General features: G+C 36.3%; 4 protein-coding genes across 4 annotated transcripts; 2 read left to right on the forward strand and 2 right to left on the reverse strand.

Annotated features, from left to right (window-relative positions):
- Positions 1-190: 190 nt before the first annotated feature.
- LOC145727839 (mitochondrial enolase superfamily member 1-like) lies at positions 191-9,676 on the reverse strand. The gene is made up of 8 exons (XM_081977680.1): positions 9,455-9,676; positions 8,345-8,489; positions 7,626-7,844; positions 6,803-7,076; positions 1,701-1,858; positions 736-1,042; positions 491-672; positions 191-436 (listed from the first exon to the last, which is right to left on the reverse strand). Exons 1-8 carry the CDS (start codon positions 9,589-9,591, stop codon positions 314-316), a joined length of 1,545 nt encoding a protein of 514 aa, XP_081833806.1. The 5' UTR covers positions 9,592-9,676; the 3' UTR covers positions 191-313.
- Positions 9,677-10,919: 1,243 nt separating this feature from the next.
- On the reverse strand, positions 10,920-12,024 carry LOC145727851 (uncharacterized). Its single transcript, XM_081977693.1, has 4 exons — positions 11,763-12,024; positions 11,463-11,700; positions 11,300-11,414; positions 10,920-11,179 (listed from the first exon to the last, which is right to left on the reverse strand). The coding sequence occupies exons 1-4, from the start codon at positions 11,881-11,883 to the stop codon at positions 10,970-10,972; spliced, it is 684 nt and encodes a 227-aa protein (XP_081833819.1). The 5' UTR covers positions 11,884-12,024; the 3' UTR covers positions 10,920-10,969.
- Positions 12,025-12,143: 119 nt separating this feature from the next.
- On the forward strand, positions 12,144-16,111 carry LOC145727836 (calcium homeostasis endoplasmic reticulum protein-like). The gene is made up of 9 exons (XM_081977676.1): positions 12,144-12,313; positions 12,372-12,542; positions 12,607-13,036; positions 13,094-13,165; positions 13,219-14,059; positions 14,810-14,943; positions 15,088-15,468; positions 15,522-15,793; positions 15,907-16,111. Exons 1-9 carry the CDS (start codon positions 12,286-12,288, stop codon positions 15,936-15,938), a joined length of 2,361 nt encoding a protein of 786 aa, XP_081833802.1. The 5' UTR covers positions 12,144-12,285; the 3' UTR covers positions 15,939-16,111.
- Positions 16,112-16,343: 232 nt separating this feature from the next.
- Positions 16,344-18,278, forward strand: LOC145727843 (sphingosine-1-phosphate phosphatase 1-like). Its single transcript, XM_081977684.1, has 4 exons — positions 16,344-16,805; positions 16,906-17,156; positions 17,207-17,379; positions 17,598-18,278. Exons 1-4 carry the CDS (start codon positions 16,550-16,552, stop codon positions 18,013-18,015), a joined length of 1,098 nt encoding a protein of 365 aa, XP_081833810.1. The 5' UTR covers positions 16,344-16,549; the 3' UTR covers positions 18,016-18,278.
- Positions 18,279-18,435: the final 157 nt, after the last annotated feature.

An 18,435-nucleotide genomic window follows, 5' to 3' on the forward strand; every position in this document is an offset into this window, starting at 1 on the left:
CTGGTTTGACAGTCGACGTTTTTGACTTTGAAAGGGAGTAGGTTCCGAAATAAATTATTCGTTCAGAAATTTTTTTGGTTGATTTGATGATAATGAGAACAAATACTGAACAAATAGTCAAGAGTACACTTTTGTAATAGAAAGATTTCTTAAAAAATGGTTGTAACGAGAACAGTTATAAATAAACACATTTTTATTCTCTCAATAATCAATGGTCGTTTTAATAGTTAAAAAGAAATTTAATTTGTTTAACAATATTTACATATTACATTATCAGTTTTGTAACAGCCCCGTTAAAACAGTCTAATACAATTTACGACACTTTGTTAGGATCCTGGAACAATCCTTTGGCAAACATAGACTGCCATTCGGACCCATTGGGATATACGTAAGCAGCAATGGACTCGGGTTTCATTGTGGTACTGTACCCTGCAGCCTGCAACAACATTATAATTTCACAATTAAACGTACTTCTAGAGCAAATAATTACCGAAGGAGCTTGATAGTGGGCGTTTTTAATAACGCAAGGATTGACAAAATGCTCGTGCTGCTGATCCACAAACTCCACCACTCGGCCTTCGCTGGTACCACTAAGAGCCACAAAGTCCCACATTTGAAGGTGCTGCACCATTTCGCACAATCCAACACCGCCGGCATGCGGGCAAACTTTAACTACAACACCAAGAAAAACATGTTGGAATCATTACATTCTGTGAATAACTGAAAAACACCCACCTCCCAATTTGCGAGCCATCAAGTAGACACTCAAAATCTCATTAATACCTCCGATACGGGCCGAATCAATCTGGCAGTACTCTAAAGCTTCAGCTTGGAGGAATTGCTTGAATAAGACGCGGTTACAGCACATTTCTCCGGTGGCCACGGCAATTCCGTAGGGCTTCAAAGCCCTAGCGATTTCGGCATGACCCAACACGTCATCAGGACTGGTCGGTTCCTCAATCCAGAGTGGTTTGAAGGGAGCGAGATGTTTCATCCAATCGATAGCTTCTTGTACTTCCCATACTTGATTAGCGTCCACCATCTATAAGTGAACAATTTTTAGAAGGTTTAGAACACTTGTAGATTTCTCTGGCACTTTTTAAAAGACTTTCAATAGCATTTGGAGGTCTCCAACATTTTTAAGATAATTCTAGAGATCTCTGACAATTTAAACAGTTATAGGAAGGTTTAAGACACTTTTAGAGCCCTCTGGCATTTTTTAGAAGGTTCTCAATAGCATTTACAGGTCTCTGAGACTTGCAAAATAGTTTTAAAGGCATCTAGCAGTTTAAAACAGTTCTAGGTAAGTTTAAAACAGTTGTAGAAGCCTCTGCAAATTTAAAACAGTTATGGAATGGTTTAAGATACTTGAAAAGGATTTTTGCACTTTTTAGAAGATTTTACTCTTGGATAGAGAAGATACTCATAAAGTTTTGATATAAAGAACTAAACGGTATTGTGACAATAACTGGTACTATCATGTTATAAAACACATACACATTTATGTGAGAATGACTGTGTCAAAATTCGTTTTCCAAAAAACATTAACAAACAAACAAATATAAAGATTTTATGTCATGATAATGTTTTTTGGTGGATTATAATTATAAGATAAGGTGTTCACCTTAAAATGCAAAGTTAATATTTGCACATGCAAGCTTAAACCACAGAATTTGCTTTAAATATACAAGAAAACTCACCAAAGTACGGTCGTAACCAATAATGTCACGCAGTAGTTTGCACCTTTTTATGTCATCTTCCAAGTTTCGGCCCACTTTTACTTTGAACACTGTGTAACCCAGATCCAGGTACTTTTGAGCCAGCTCTCTGATTTTTTCATCGGGATAACCCAACCAACCTTAAATTAACCAAAATATGTGAACGTTTCGAATTGAAAAGTTGTTATTTGTTTACTTGTTATAATGTTTTATTGCGATAACGGTCGACGTACGACGTGTTTTTAAATCGGTCTTGCTTATTGGCTAGTTTTCGTGAGTAGAACCGGTGTAAAAATTTTAAATTTCGGCATGAGTGCGGAGAGTGGTGGTACCGACAAAGCTAGCGGATCGAACACGAAATTTTCCGGAAAATATACTGAAAAACCCAGATCGTTTTCGCTAAGTGAAATACAAGAAATTATTTTAGGGTCGGATAGTAAAAATTCCAATGAACAGAAAAATACGGAGAGCGAAAAAAATAAACACCTTGATACGGATGGGACAAAAAATAAAAATAAGATAACGCCATCGGTCGACGATATTGAATCTCTCAATAACGTGGACTTAATATTCAAACCGCAGAATGGGTTACAGCGTAGTCCACCCTCAGGCACACCCAACGACTCAAAAAAACGCCCTAGAGAAGAAAATTCACCATCTGGAAATGAACAAGAAACAAAAAGACCCTGTGATAGTGATACACCCGAGATAAACAACCGTTTGTTAGAGAAAGTAATTGATGGAAGTATGGAAAATGAAAAACGCGTAAACTTGGAAAATTCACTACTAGAGATTTTTGAATCGCTAGAAACAATACAAGGACTATCGAACCAAGACAATCAGAATATTATCCAAAATGCTACATTTAAAATTCAAAAAAACCTGACATTAATAACGTATAAAATAGGCCAGTTGGAACAAGAAAAAATGGATCTGAAACATAGGATACAGCTAAGAGAACTTAAGTTACCCATAGAGAACACAAATGATGACAAAGTAATTGAAAGTTTATCACAACAGAGAACCTATGCTAACATAGTAGAAAACGCTACGTCCGAATCAAAGGGCCCCAAAGACAAAAAGTGGACCACTCCTAAAACCTCCAAGAAGTTGGAAACAATCATAACCATGGACAACATCACAGACCCGAAAGAGACTATTCGTCAAATTAAAACTGGAATTGGAAGCAGTGCGCTAGATGGGGGACTGAAGAATATTAAGCAGCTTAAGAGCGGAGCCGTAGTACTGGAGAGCTATAATGAGTCCCAACGACAAAAAATTAAGGAAGCTCTTGGAAACAAACAAAATATTACTGTTAAAGAAACATCTGTTGTTAACCCCATGTTCTTAATCACTGGCATTTTAAAAGGTTATTCAAATTCCGAATTCATAGATGAACTGATAAGAATGAATAGTGAAATACAAGACGACTTACCAGATACGGACTTTCACAAGGTCATCAAGGTAATTGCTAAAAAGAACTGTCGTAATGCCATAAAAGAGAATTGGATCTTAGAAGCGCCTCCACGCGTAGCTAAATGGTTCCTAAAAAAGCAGACTGTATTCTTTGATTTAATGAAAGTATACATACAAGAGCATTTCAATTTAGCAGTATGTTTTAATTGCTCAGGATTTGGGCACGTAGCCAAATACTGCAAGGATTCGGCATGCTGTCACAAGTGTGCAGCTACTGATCATAGTGCCAAGGATTGCACAGCAACAGAGCTAAAATGCCCAAACTGTCGGAAGATGAAATATAAAGAAGAACTATGTAAGCACTCAGCAAGAGATACAAATTGTCCTGTGTACCAAAAGCGAGTAACCGCTTACAAGAACCAAATTAATTACACTGACAATTTTTTATCTTAAACGAAAAAAACAGCAAGGACCAAAACAAATTAATATCAAGTATAATCCATCAGAACGTACAATCCTTAGGAAACTCTGTAGAGAAAATAAACTACATGCTACAGGAGAACCCAGAGTGCATGATCCTTTGCATGTCTGAGCATTGGAAGTCAACAGAACAACTGGACAACTTGGGCATTAATAATTTTAACCTTATGTCAGCATTCTGCCGAGAAGAAGTAAGACATGGGGGATCAGCTATTTATATCCATAAAAGTATTAGTGCAAAACAGAGACATGGCTTGAGCAAATTCTCATTGTGCGAAATATTTGAATGTGCGGCAGCAGAGTGCAAGATTGGCGAAATCAGTTTAGTGATAATTGCCATCTATAGACCACCACAAGGAAACGTAAGATTGTTTATGGACACGTTAGAAGAGTTGTTGGCTAATATATGCCAAGAAAATAAAGCGATAGTTGTCGCAGGTGACTTCAATATAGAATTACTCAAAGACAATAAGGTAGGCTGTGAACTCATAACGGTATTTAATTCATTTAATCTAGTACAAACTGTAACAGAAAATACAAGAGTAACGGCAATTTCAGGTAGCTGTATCGACAATGTCTTCACAAACCTTCGTACTGTAGACTGTAGAGTCATAGAATATTTCATCTCGGATCACATGGCACAGAAAGTTGCTTTTGAAACAAAATCAACGGCAGTTTCTGACAATATTAACAAAAGAATATTTTCTCCAGAAAACAAAAGTAGCTTCCTGCGTACCTTGAAGGATCAGAATTGAAATAGTGTATATAACATAGATTGTAATAATGTAAACGGACAGTGGGATAATTTTATAAGTACATTTATAAGAATCTTCAATCAGAATTTTCCTCCGACAAAAATCAAAACAAAAAAAACGAAATCATTTAAAACACACCCAGATGTCATCAACTACAAACAAAAACTAGATCTGCTTCTTACACTGAGTCGCCACAACGACAGGTATAAAGAGGCATATAAATCGGTGAAACAAAACTATGATAACGTTTTAAAAAGGATTAGAATTAGGGATTATGATAATAGAATTAGCAAGTCGGACAATAAAATGAAATGTATGTGGACCATCATTAAAGAAATTACGGGAAAAAATAGAGATTGTTCTGAGATTCAATTGGAGGGAAATGCTGAAATAATAGCAAATAACTTTAATAGCTTTCTAGTAAATGAAATACCAAACATGGTGCAAAATGTTCAAAGAGATTCTTATGGATGTATAATTCCGAATGACAAGTCAATGTTTTTAGAACCAGTCAGTCCAGACGAAGTTTGCGAATTGGCCGACCAAATTAAAAACAAGCATAGCAGTGGTATTGACGAAATACCCACTAGCTTAATAAAAATGTCAGTAAGTGAAATAAGAGACGTGTTGTGCTTTATAATTAATAACTCTTTTAAATTTGGTATTTTTCCTAACCAACTGAAAACGGCTTTAATTAAACCCTTATATAAAAATGGTGATCCGCAAAAAATGAAAAGTTATAGACCCATAAGCCTTCTGCCAGGATTTTCAAAACTCTTTGAACTTGCTATGTCCAAACGAATAGTAAATTTTATGAATTATTGTCATTTAATTAGCAGAAACCAACACGGCTTTATAAAAGGAAAATCAACGCAGACGGCTCTATATCAATTCATACAGTCAGTTATTAGACACTTTGAAAATAAAGAAGTAGCGCTTGGAATTTTTTTAGATATCTCAAAAGCATATGACTGTCTGGATCGAGATATATTACTGAATAAACTGGAAAGATATGGGATAAGGGGGCAACCACTTAAGTGGGTAAAATCATATTTACAAGACAGAAAACAACTAGTAGGTATAAATAAAAACGGACACCTCAGTAAATCACAAACTCTCTTAAATAACTATGGTATCGCACAGGGTAGTATATTGGGGCCAACTTTATTCGTAGTTTTCATGAATGATTTGTATTCGGTGGCTGATGATTCTTGGCAATCTATCATAAATTATGCTGATGATACCAACTTGCTAGTAGGAGATAAAACTCGCTCGCAACTAATAAGTAAAAGCCAATCTTTGACATCAAAAGCTGCAAAATGGTTTAATGAAAACGGGCTAGTTTTAAACTCGGAGAAAACTAACATCGTTCTGTTTAAGACCAAACGATCAAACTTTGATAATTTGGAACAGCTACTGTTAATGGAAAAAAATATAATTATCTCGGAAAATACAAAGTTTTTGGGGGTTTATGTCAATGAAAACCTTGACTGGGGCTTTCATGTGGATGGACTGCTCAAACGATTAGGATCCATCAGCTACGGAATGCGAATAACTGGGAGATACTTAAGTGAACATTCATTAAAGGTGTTATACTGCGCAAATTTTGAATCTATATTGAGGTACGGCATTATATTTTGGGGTCGAGATGGTAAGATTCAAAACGCCTTTGTTGCACAGAAACGTGTAATAAGGATAATTAAAAAAATGGATTACAGGCAATCCTGCAGAAATACTTTTAAATCAATGGGGATAATGACAGTGTATGCCCTCTATATATATGAGTGTCTAATGTTTTTCTTCAATAATAGAGCTTCTCTATTTACAGATTCTCGTACTAATAAATATAACACAAGGTTAGACAATCAAATATATCCCACACACCATTTGAACATAACAGAGAAAAGCCCTAATTACATGTGTATTAAACTCTACAACAAATTACCTATTGAAATTAAACAAATCACTTCTCAGAAGAAGCTTAAAGTAGCCTTGAAAAGACTACTTATTGAACTTGAACCTTACCATCTGGACGATTACTTGAACACATAGAATCTAGCTTTTTTTTCTCATCTAGTATAAAGGATAAAATTTGAACCACAAGTTGTAATTAGGTATACATTATTTTCTTTTGTTGTATTTTGTTTTTTGTTTTTTTTTGTTTCTGACGCACTTCATTTTGTTATATGTATTTATACGCTGTAACAATATTGAAATAAAGAAATATTATTATAGAGATGAAAATGCTGTGTTTCTATCAAACTTAATTTTAAGAAGTATTTGGCAATTTAAACACACACAGACAGTTGTATTACCTTTTGAACATTTTTAGGATGTTTCCAGTACTATTTAGAGGCTTATACAAGTTTGGAAATGATTTTAGAGACATTTGGAAAATTTAAAAAAATAATAAAAGCCTTTTTCAGAACTTACCGGCTTGAGTGGTATAACAAGGATAACCCTTGGCAATCAGTTGCTGGATCCTTTCTTCCTTGCCAACTTGACCCTGTTTCAGCAATTCCAAGGCTTGCGCTTTGGTGACGCAATTAGTGACGTAACGGAAGTCGATCACGGACAGCAAAACTTCCGGTTCTAGGTCGGCCAAAAGGCGCCACACTGGTTTTCCCACCAATTTCCCCCACAAGTCCCAGAGGGCGTTGATTATTGCGGCAGTAGCCAAGTGGGTGACACCTTTTTCAGGGCCGATCTGTATATGGATGTGACAAAGTCCTGATTATTTTTGATTGGGAAAACTGCGTCACATTCCAAATAAAGTGTACGTTTTTGCGTGATAAAATAGAGTGGCCACCGAAGATCATCACGAGTCGGTGTGTGTTATCACGTAATTTGACCTATTACATTAGACTGACAAGGAAACATTTGTTCATATAATAATATCCAGTTCAAGTAGCTCGAAAAAGGACATCAATACAGATAATTAAGCATTATAATTAATCCTTAACAGTCTTGTTTTGAAAATATGTAATTAATTAGATTGAATCAAATTCAAAACTTTAAAATTTTATTAATACGTTTTTGAACACTTGGCAAGCAGTGACGTATGATTAGAACTTTCCCCATACAATTCATTACACAATAATTGACGACAATCAAAACGGTTGTAATTTAAGCAAACATTGGAAGTTGAGTGCTTGTTTATTAAAAAGCAAACAATTTTAAGTACTACTTTAGGGAGCATTTGATATTGAACATTTTTAATTTGCGTTAGTAATTTCAATTGTCAGATTATACTAACCCATCTCATTTGACTTTCACTGGTCAACGATCTCCAAAAGGTGGCAAAATCCTTGTAAATGTCTGAAACGATCTTCCCTTTGACCAAATAGCTCATCGATTTGACGGCTTGGACCACCACTTCCGTTCCACGACCATTGGTGAAAGTGAGACCGTTTCCTTCCAAACCGGAAGCTAGTCTGATTGTTACGTAAGCGCAAGAATAGTCAGGATCAGTGTGCTGGAAAAGAACAAAAATAAATCCTCAAAAAAAGAGTCCATTTTCTGTGCTTTTCATTTTCTTAGTACAATTATAGTAATTTGATACCCTTAATTAATACTTTCTAATAACATTTTTATTAAGTAACCAAAGTAATTTTACATAACAATTCTGAAACAATGTCACCCTAACATTGTTATCATTTAGTCTTAAGTTTAAGACAGTCTCATGTTATTTATTTAACAGCACAATTATAATAATTTTGTGATAAAGTAAACCGTGATTTAACAATCAGATACCTAAACAAATATTATTTGTTTCATTATATCACAAACAAGAGAAATCATGGTGGACATTTATTTACAGAAATAATAGTCATAAATATGTTTTTAATTTATATACTTTGTGGTAATTGAAAGTAGAAAATTATGACTATAGTTTCTTATAAACTCATACAACTTAACAAGTAAGGGAAATTAACAGCAAGACAGAAATAACTCAAACCATTCTTAGACACTCACCATAGCATCGGAACCATCAGCTTGAAGGGAAGTAGGGAATCGGATGTCCCTAGCCACGACCTCCACCACTTTCAAATTCTGATCGTTACTCGACATCGTCCAGTTGCAACAAGTACCACAATGAGTCGGTTGAAGTACTGAATCCCTGCGGAACGCAACGACACCTATTTATAAGAGCGCTTTCCAGTGAAATATCGGTTTTATCGAAACTACTTGCGAGAACATCAAGGGTACGCATTAGCGGTACCCCGCTTTTGCGTACAAGTACTTTGATTACTCGATTGGTTGCGTTTGAAATGTTCAAACCAATCAGTTGGTGATAATTACATCTGTCACAAGTATGGCAGATATTTTATATGAATTATTAATCAAACTGTACTACTTGCATGAATTAGTTTCTGAGCAGCGCGTTTCATACGAATGATGATCAAACCACGTCGAACAATTAACACAAATATTCAGGCAAAAGTGATGGCCAAAACTTCAAAAAATACATTTCCTGTCATTTTCAGTCATATTTATTAATTGTGGAATGAGCTGAAAAACTCACCTGACCTATTCCACTCTACAAAACTACATTGAACTTACACTTGAAAGCTTTTTTGCAGCTAAAAATAAATTTAAGTTTACCGGTCGACGGCACGTTTAACAAAAATTAAGTGAAACCTTCATGCTGGCAGGGTTTTACTGTTTTTAACCTTGGCACCAGGTCCAAAACTTAAACAGACTCTACAGTTCTTTTTCTTTAAAGCTTGTTGTATTGAACAATGAATTCATTCTTTACGTAAGAGGCTGTTTTTGTCAATGTGTAGTAGTGGGCGTTATTTCCATGCAGAAGCAAGAACAGAGTTTGACAAATTGACCAGATAATTCTTGTCTTGATGAAAAAGGCAAAATAACTTAATGACGAATTTGAATTGAATGGGACTGACGTCATTTACAGTGCTATTGGTTGGAGAAGCCATCCTGTAATCTAACTTCTCTAGAGTCATTTCAAAATTTACTCATATAGATTTACTACTTTGTCATGCTTTTTTCTCCTTTATCAGACAGTGTACATTGCAAGTTTAGTAAATTATTTATTTCATTGTTTATAAGAGATAAAATTACCTTGATACAAACATATTAAGGGCAGGAACAGTCTGGTGAACTTTGTGACTGGCTGCTTGTGCTTCTTCGAGAATCGTCGGAATCGCTTTTTTGCGATTTTTTCTTTTTCTTCTTTGCTCGTTTATCCTTACTGTCATTATCGGACGAGTGTGAGTCTGAATCTTGTTTGGATTTTTTCTCTTGACGCTTCCACCAACTTTTCTTCTTTTTGCCAGATTTTTTCTGGTCTTCACTTTCACTTAAATCGGACCCAGTCGAACGATCATCAGCAGAGTCACTGGAAGACTTTGGTGATGCTTGTTTATGAGTTTTCTTTTTACTCGCTTCCTTTTTGCATTTTTTGGCTGTAACAGAGTGCAGTTACAAGTCAAAGGAAATAAAAATGTCCTGACATAACATACAGTCGCAAACGCAATCGTTGCTGAATTGAACTTCCTCATCTTTGAATTTTTCTGAAGTGGTCGAGTCTAAGAACCCTACGGTTTTCTTATTTTCTTCAGTTAACACGTCCACTACATGCCCAGGAGGCTTGTCGGGTGTACATTTGGATGTCAAGAACAACTTTCTGGCCTGTAAATCAAACGTGCATTATAACGTCGTTCTCTTTCAAATTTAACGTGTATACGTTTGAGGAAAAGTCAACGGGGGGCCCCGGAAAGTGACAAAGCTCAGGAGAGGTATGGCAGTCCACTTTTTTTGCTCGCACACCATTCAAGCAGCTTAAATCTGGAAGTCCTTCTGCAACAATAAAAAACTTTTACAAAACAGCAACTGTTTTGCTTGAACCCTTACGTGAAGCTGATGTATGATTGAACAAATCTGAACTTGAAGTGCAACAGTCTTTGTGAAACGTTAATTTAAAATTATCAGTAGGTTTGAAGTATCTTGTCGTGTTGTAGGCTGCTTGAACTTGGGGAAATTCAACGGATGACGGGAAAAATGTGTTGATATGATTGATATTTGGTACCGAAGCTGACATAGGGCAATTGCAATTTCTATAAGCACTAACATGTTGTTAAATAACATTTTGCAGTTTTCCAAAACTTACCCTACAGGAGCAGAAGTTTGGTATATAACAGGAGGCCCAAAAGTAAAGGTTACACCTCCTGGAAAAACATGTTTCTGTGCCCATAACACGGGCGGATTCACCGATATTTGTTGCGCAAACGGATTTCCTATTATGGAAGTGTTAAAAATATCATAAATTTGCCTTTGCTGTTCTTGAGACAGTATCACATTCTCCCCATTTAATGTAGTGGGTGCTAAAACCATCCAACCCCAAAAAAAACAATGCATTTTTTCACACTCAGTGCACTTACCCACTGATAGTATGGCCTCATTGTACAGATTGGTGTTGGTAGAGTAAAATGGGCGATTTTGATTCATGAGATCACGAAAATTTGAACAAGAGGTGTAAGTGAAATGCCAAAAGATTTGTCTGTTTTGACACAATAAAGAAAACTTCAAAAAAAAAGTAAAGTTTATTCCACAGTGACAAAAAAATACTAAACAAAATTAAAGCATGAAAGCATCAGCTGCCAGGAATTTTTCTTTCACTTTGACCAATTGCTGTTTAGCTTGTTTAATGTCTGGTTCCAAACCTTTATACACCTTCAATTCCTGAAGCAAGGCACTTTTTTCCTCTCTTAGAGATTCAAGATTGTCCAGCTGTTTTTTTATGAAGGACAATTCCAAGCTTTCATCCTTTAGCCAAGGGTTTTTCAACTGCAAATATGTTTATATTCTATAGAAATTGCCTAGTCAAATCTAATGTGCAATCAGTAACACAAAATTAAAGGTAATTTAAATCAAAGTTAGACCTTTTGGTAAATGATACCTACTTACCAGGTAATTTTTAACAACTTGTCTGTACTTCTCCACCTTCTTTTCCAACTCATTTAAATTAGTAGAGTCAAGCTTAAGCTCATCCTGAACATTCTCTTTCAAGTTCTCTACCTCACTAGAATTCATATTTAATTATTGCCACTAAATATTCAAAATTTCAAACCTTTGTAAGATGTGAATCTGTTTAGAAATTGCCTCATTTAAATTGGTGTAGTGATGTATGCAGTGAAGTAGTTTAGCTTTAAAACACTTTTGTTTTTTTAGCCTGTCTGCCTGATTCAAAATAATTTGTTCAGCTGAAGTGGTACTGCTGCTAAAGAGTTCGAATACTCTTCTTGGCACATTTCCATTTTGATCTACATGGAGTTTTAGTTTGTCCAATAAGGATTTTAGGGCTTCATCTAAAATATGATTTTGTTTGGCAAAGTAAATTACCTACAGGTCATTTATGACGTATGCTTACCCTGTTTCTTGTATAATTCTGTTCTCTCCTTTAGCAATTTGGAAGAAATCACCAGTTCTTGTTCACCCAAAGAAAATGTTTGGGATGCATTATTATCCAATGAATTACTTGTTTCACTCATAATTAGTATTCATGAGACAGATTAAAAACGCTATTTTAACAAAAAAATGGAAACCTGGTACTAAAGTATGTAATTTAAAGAATTTAAAGCACACTTTTTTGCAGGAAAAATCCGTTCCCCTTTTTTCAAAAATTGTAAACAATAAACAAGTAGTGTCAAATATCAAACATCACTTACTTAATATGACAATCAAAATGACTGTCAATGTCAATAGTGTCAACAACAACACAACAGTCATTTAATTTTTTAATTTTTTTGTTGTCTCCAACTCTCCACTCCACATGCCATTTTGTTTATAAAGTATGCTTTTATAAAATTAGTTTAATATTGCATTGTATTGACTACAAAACTTTAAACTAATATGTGTTAAAGTAATCGTGCTCGGGGTGTTTGGGAAAAAAAATGGATGTACCACCACCACCACCAGGAGGTACCATTTCTGTTCCATAAAAGATCTATTCAATACAACACACATTTTAACTTTTTAGATATAGATTTAAAGAATATAATCGACAAATTAGCTCAATTTGTCGCTCGAAATGGGCCGGAATTTGAACAGATGACTAAAAATAAACAAAAGGGCAATCCAAAGTTTCAATTTTTGTATGGAGGTGAATATTACAACTACTACCAGTACAAAGTTGCTAGTGAACAAGCGGGTACGTAAAAATACTTGTATCAATAACAGTACCCCTTTACTGATTTGCTATAATGTGTTTTTAGTATTTAAACAACAGCAGCAACAACAAACCCATCATCAACCCCAAATTCCTGGCACAGAATCGACAAATTGGGCGACGCCTCCGCCCACATTAACACGCCAACACACCATAGAATTAGATCATATCAACCAGCAACAGGACTCACTCAGACAACAGATCAAGCAGAGTGAGCAAAACTTGTCGGCTCAGCAAAATGTGCTGCTTCAACAGCAGCAAGTCACTGTGGAGGCTGCAGTGGCTAAATGTGAATCTGTTGATATGCAACAGACAGCTGAACAATGTGGAGTTGTTTTGAGTGACCTCAATGCCATACTGCAGCCAATCATAGATAGTTGTACTAAGGATAGTATTAGTAATGGAAAATCATGGTTCTTGCAGCATGCAACTACAAAACAAAAGTCCAGTTGTATTGTTCAATGTTTGTTGTACAAGTAAGTTGATTCTATTATGAGTTTTTGATGAGTTGATGAGTTTTGTTTTTTTTTTAGAGTGTTGCAGTCTTGTTCATTTTCTCAAAAGTTGCATGTTATATATTTAGTGAATGACTTGTTGCATCACAGGTGAGTTATTAGCAAACCTGATGTCTACTAGACTTGACAGCTTTAATTTACAGTGCACGCAAAAATGCTTGTGATTTGAAGGATGCTTTAGAAGTAGCTGTTATTCCAATGTTTTGTAATGCTAGCATTGTAGCTAGCGAGGAACAAAGATTGAAATTGGACAAACTGATTAAACTGTGGGAATCCAAGGCCAACTACCTTAAACCTGAGACTTTAGAAAAATTGCGCAACCCTATTAAAAGCTACCAACAATATCAATCTGATCAGATGGCCAAGTATGCCACTGAAGTGACAGCTATAGCTGACCAGACCAAAGTCACTTTTGAAGGTTATCAGTCTCAGCATCAGGCTTTTGTTTGTCACGCGATGCAGCAAATAATGGACCTGGAACAACAAAAGAAGAGTATAGAACAACCAAAACCGTTAATACCGCCACCAGAAACTAGTCAACCACCAACGCCCTCTACCACCAACATAATCCCTCTTGAAACCATTCAAGCCACATTACAACAAACAATTCAGTCATTATCGCAATCGAGCACGCCAAACTTGAACCAACCGCCACCCATCCAACCGACTTTTCCAATACCGGCAAGCACGGATGAGCCGCCGCCATTTTTGCCACTGAACTTGAATGTGCCCCCGCCAAATCTTCAATTACCGCCCGCTACAAGTCTTGAACTGCCTCCACCGCCCAATGGCTTAGAGAATTTTCCGCCTATTCCATTTTCCCAACCGCCACCCGGCTATTTGCCCAGCCCGGCTGTTTTTCCCGATTTCTCAAAACCGCCGCCCGGATTCACACCCAAAAAACCCGAAGTGTTTATGGAAGAACTCATGCCCACCGCTCCTTATTACGATCTTCCAGCCGGTCTGATGGTTCCCTTAGTTAAGGTAAGTTTTTAGAACATATACACTTTTGTTTTTTTAAAACATTTGATGGTGGTAAAATTTTTCAAAAGTCAGTGGCGTTAAGCTGAATTCATAGTTTGAAATCCGCTAGTAAGCAGTAAACCGAATTAAAAATAAACAATATACTTGTAGCACTTTCATTCATAGTTTGACAAATAAGCGCAAGCAGTAAGCACCAAGAAATAAATCATTTTCATTTCTTACCTTGCTTCTTACTGCTTCGTGCATCGTCGGCTGCCTGTTTCATCCATTCCTGGGTTTTCGAATTGTCATTTGTCAAGTATCGGATCTTTTCTGGTTTATTTTTCTTGACTTGGATTACTTGCAGCTACTATGATAGAATAGTCATCGACAAAATTCATTTTCCGTAAAATTCAGCAAACATTCAATGAATAGAATAGAAATAAAAAATTCTAACCTAAAATTTATATTGTAAACAAAGAAATAAACTGTCAAATAATCTGTAGTCTGTCATTTTACTGACGTCAAAGCGTCGAACTATGAATTGAAACATTTGCGGAGCGGCTACTTCTTACTACTACTGCTTGCTGCATGCCGCTTACTTCTTGCGGAATTATAACTATGAATCCAGCTTACTTCATCAGTAAACAGTGATCAGTGCATATGACTCTCTGAAATATCTGCATTATGTTATCGTTAATGTCTCTTATTACATTCTATGTAATACACAATATTATGTCTGTATAATCGATCATAACACGCTTATTACAGTTGGAAGACACTGAATATAAACCGTTAGATCCTAAAGATATTAGGTTACCTCCGCCAGCGCCACCTAGTGAACGTTTGCTGGCAGCAGTGGATGCTTTTTATTCGTTACCTAGCCACGAACGGCCGAGAGACAGGTACAGTGTGTGTAAAAATCAGTCATTGAACACAGTCAAAACTCTCTTTGAATTTTTACTAACGTAACCGAGAGAAGTTTGACTTTTTTCATGAGAAAAAGCCGTCATGAGATTTGTGGTTCTGAAAGTTGTAACACCCAACAGCGAAGGCTGGGAAAAGCTAGGTTTATACGAGTACTACAAAGCGAAGAACCAGGCCAAACGTGACAAGGACGAAGCTATACAGGCGGGACTGCGTCAAAAGTCGCGCAGTCCATCCCCCGTGGTTATCAAAACGGACAAAGAAGAGACGCCGCCCAAAAGGCGGTACCGCAGCAAAACGCCGACGCCTCCTCCATCGGTACATCGTCGAAACAGTCGTAATCGGCGTTCCCGCAGCCGGTCCAGGTCGAAAAGTAGGTCCAGGAGTCCAAAAAGACGACGCAGACGCGATTCTAGGGAAAGTCGTAAACGACGCAGTTTGTCCAGATCTAAATCACGTTCACCGCGCCGGTCTCTGTCTCCGGGCACACCTGGATTTGGCAGGTAATTGCAAATTGCATTCCAGTTTAACAACATCAACCAAAACGCAATTTTAGTGTGGCATTTCCACGCGGTGAGAATCAGGAATTAGATCCGTCCAACAAGGGACACGAAATGTTAAGAAAGATGGGTTGGGGCGGCAAAGGTTTGGGGGCGAACGAACAGGGCATTGATGCCCCCATTTCTGGAGGTGACGTGCGAGACCGCCAGGACCAGTTTAAGGGTGTGGGCTGCAACTTAAACGATCCTTACGAAAACTTTCGCAAAAATAAAGGAGCCGCTTTTATTACTAGAATGAAGGCCAGAGCGGAAGAAAGAGAAAAAGATAGTAAGTCAATAGTGGCCGATTATTAAACCACTATAAAGAACTAGCCATATTATGTTGTTGTATTGTCTGACTAATAGTGCATTTAAAAAACATATAATTTTTGTTATTTCTAGAAGATACTCCAAGAAGACCCGAGGTGGTTTAAAATGTGCTCTAATTTTTGAATCGTTACTGCTTTATTAGGTATTGCATTACGTAAAATTTTCCAATTCCAGAATTGTGTGTTCTATACTACAAATTATTCCTTATGTAAAGTTGTAGACGACGCAATCCAATAAAATTTTATTTTTTCCAGTGTAAATAAAAGGAGAACCAGTGTTTTTGTATTTTTTTTTCAATTCTTGTCTTGACCATTAGAAATCCAAGGAATGTTTTAATTCGATTTTTTCAAATGAGAGAAGGAAAAGTATGTAAATCTGTTAAATAGTTTAGGTCCCAAGTATTACGTATTTTTATTCTACAAAATTATCTACGATTAACACATAAATTAGCAATTTTTTAACTGTCACTAGTGCTCTAGGTTTTATTATTGTCAAATGTCAGAAAATTTTTGGGCAATGTCAGTTCAGTTGACAAAAACGTCATTTCACCTAAACTTAAACAATAATTTTAAAATTCCAATTTAACTACAAAATCTTAAATAAATATGTATTTAATAATTTACCGAGAACCAGTTTCGTGTTTCTAGTACAACCGTGATTAAATCGTGTCTGCTTATATTCTAGTCTACTTCGTCCTTCCAGAAATTTAAACATTATGAAGAGGTTAGGAGACCCACTTTTAGTAGTAAAAATTCAGAAATTCTTTGGGGTCCAAACTCAAACAAACAATACTAAGCCAGATAGTCCCAAATACGTTATTGGGAACAAGTTCTGGTACTATTTGTTTGTATTCGGCACCGCACTAGGCGACGAAGTGTTTTATTCCACTTTCATTCCCTTCTGGTTCTGGAACATTGATGGTGCTGTTGGAAGAAGGGTTGTTCTAGTCTGGACTCTAGTTATGTATATCGGTAAGCCACCTTCAAAACGACTGGTTTTCTCATATTATTCGAGGAATAAGATAATTAAGTTGCTTAGTTGTTCAGTTATTCAGAGGCAAATAATATGCAGGACAAGCTATTAAGGATATGGTGAGATGGCCTAGACCGGGACCGCCAGTTATCCAGCTGCAACGCAAATGGGCTTTAGAGTATGGTTTCCCATCCACTCATGCCATGGTGGGAGTGTCAATACCATTTTCCATTCTTCTGTACACTATGAATCGATATGAGTATAACATTGGTATGGGGTTTGCATCTGCTCTTGTTTGGTGCACTGTTGTGTGTTTGAGCCGGCTTTATTTGGGAATGCACAGTGTTTTGGTAGGAGCAGACAGTTGAGCTGGATAATTTAAAAAAAATGTAAATTTCAGGATGTTGTGGCTGGTTTAGTGTTAGCTTTAACACTTCTCATCCCTTTAGTGCCTTTAATTGATTATCTTGATAATTACTTGTTGACTAACCCTATTGCCCCCATTTTGCTTCTCAGTTTGTCAATTTTAATGATTATTTACTATCCCAACAGCAGAAAATGGACACCAACTAGGTAATGTTAGTTAACTAAGGCCGTATTCGTTTTCAAGCTCCATGGAGCGAGCAGAGCGTTTTTGACGTCACAATGACGTAATTTGACAGTTGGTTAAATTATGCTTTGGCTAAATTACGTCATCGTGACGTCAAAAACGCGCTGCTCGCTCCATGGAGCTCGAAAACGAATGCGGCCTCTGTTGTAAGTTTTACAATAGTTTTTGTAATGGTTTTTAGGGGAGATACCACAATGATTTTGTCAGTGTGTGTGGGTGTGTTGATAGGAGCTTGGCTCAATTACCAAACTGGTCTAATGACAAGGTCTGACTTACCACTACCACGATTAATCATGTGGCCTTCTTGGAGTATGTTTGGTTGCATACTATTGAGAACTACAATCGGATTCTTTTTCGTATTATTAACTAGGCAGTTATTCCAAAGTGTAACCTACAGTTTCATCTGTATGCTACTGAAAGAAGACGAGTCCAAGTTAAAACAGTCTGAGAACACTTTACAAAATAAACACAAAACCATAGTTGAGTTGGGTTGTAAATATGTGACCTGCGCGATGATTGGATTTAACATTTTATACGCGCTACCTCAACTTTTTAAGTTTTTGAGAATCGAACGACCCACATTTTTTACTGAAATATAGTAGTTTTAGCAGTTGGGCTATCAGTACTTACATTTTTTTTTTTTTTTTGATTAGTGCCATCTATTTTAATAGACTGAGGGCATTTTTGTCTTTTGGATTAAGTGTCAGTCATACTTTGTTATTTGCTTGGAACTTGTCTTCTTAGCTTAAATATGTGATATTATGTTTTGTTAAAAATAGGGTTGTATATTTATACACGTCTCACCTACTACTCAAGCATATTTAAATATTTGCACTGAAAACAATATACAAAGTTGAAATAAGTGTTTTTTTTTCTGTATATCTTGAATAGAAAGTCGTTGTTATAGGTTTTCGGAATTTATCAAACACAAAACAACTTTCTTTAATAAGAAACAGTTTTTTACTTAACAAGTTTTACCTTCAGTTTGCCAGTATAACAAATAAAATTCAAGGTATTTG

This window comes from Ips typographus, linkage group LG4 (genome assembly GCF_016097725.1).
Source record: "Ips typographus isolate SLU linkage group LG4, UJ_Ityp_2.0, whole genome shotgun sequence".
Classification (NCBI taxonomy): domain Eukaryota; kingdom Metazoa; phylum Arthropoda; class Insecta; order Coleoptera; family Curculionidae; genus Ips; species Ips typographus.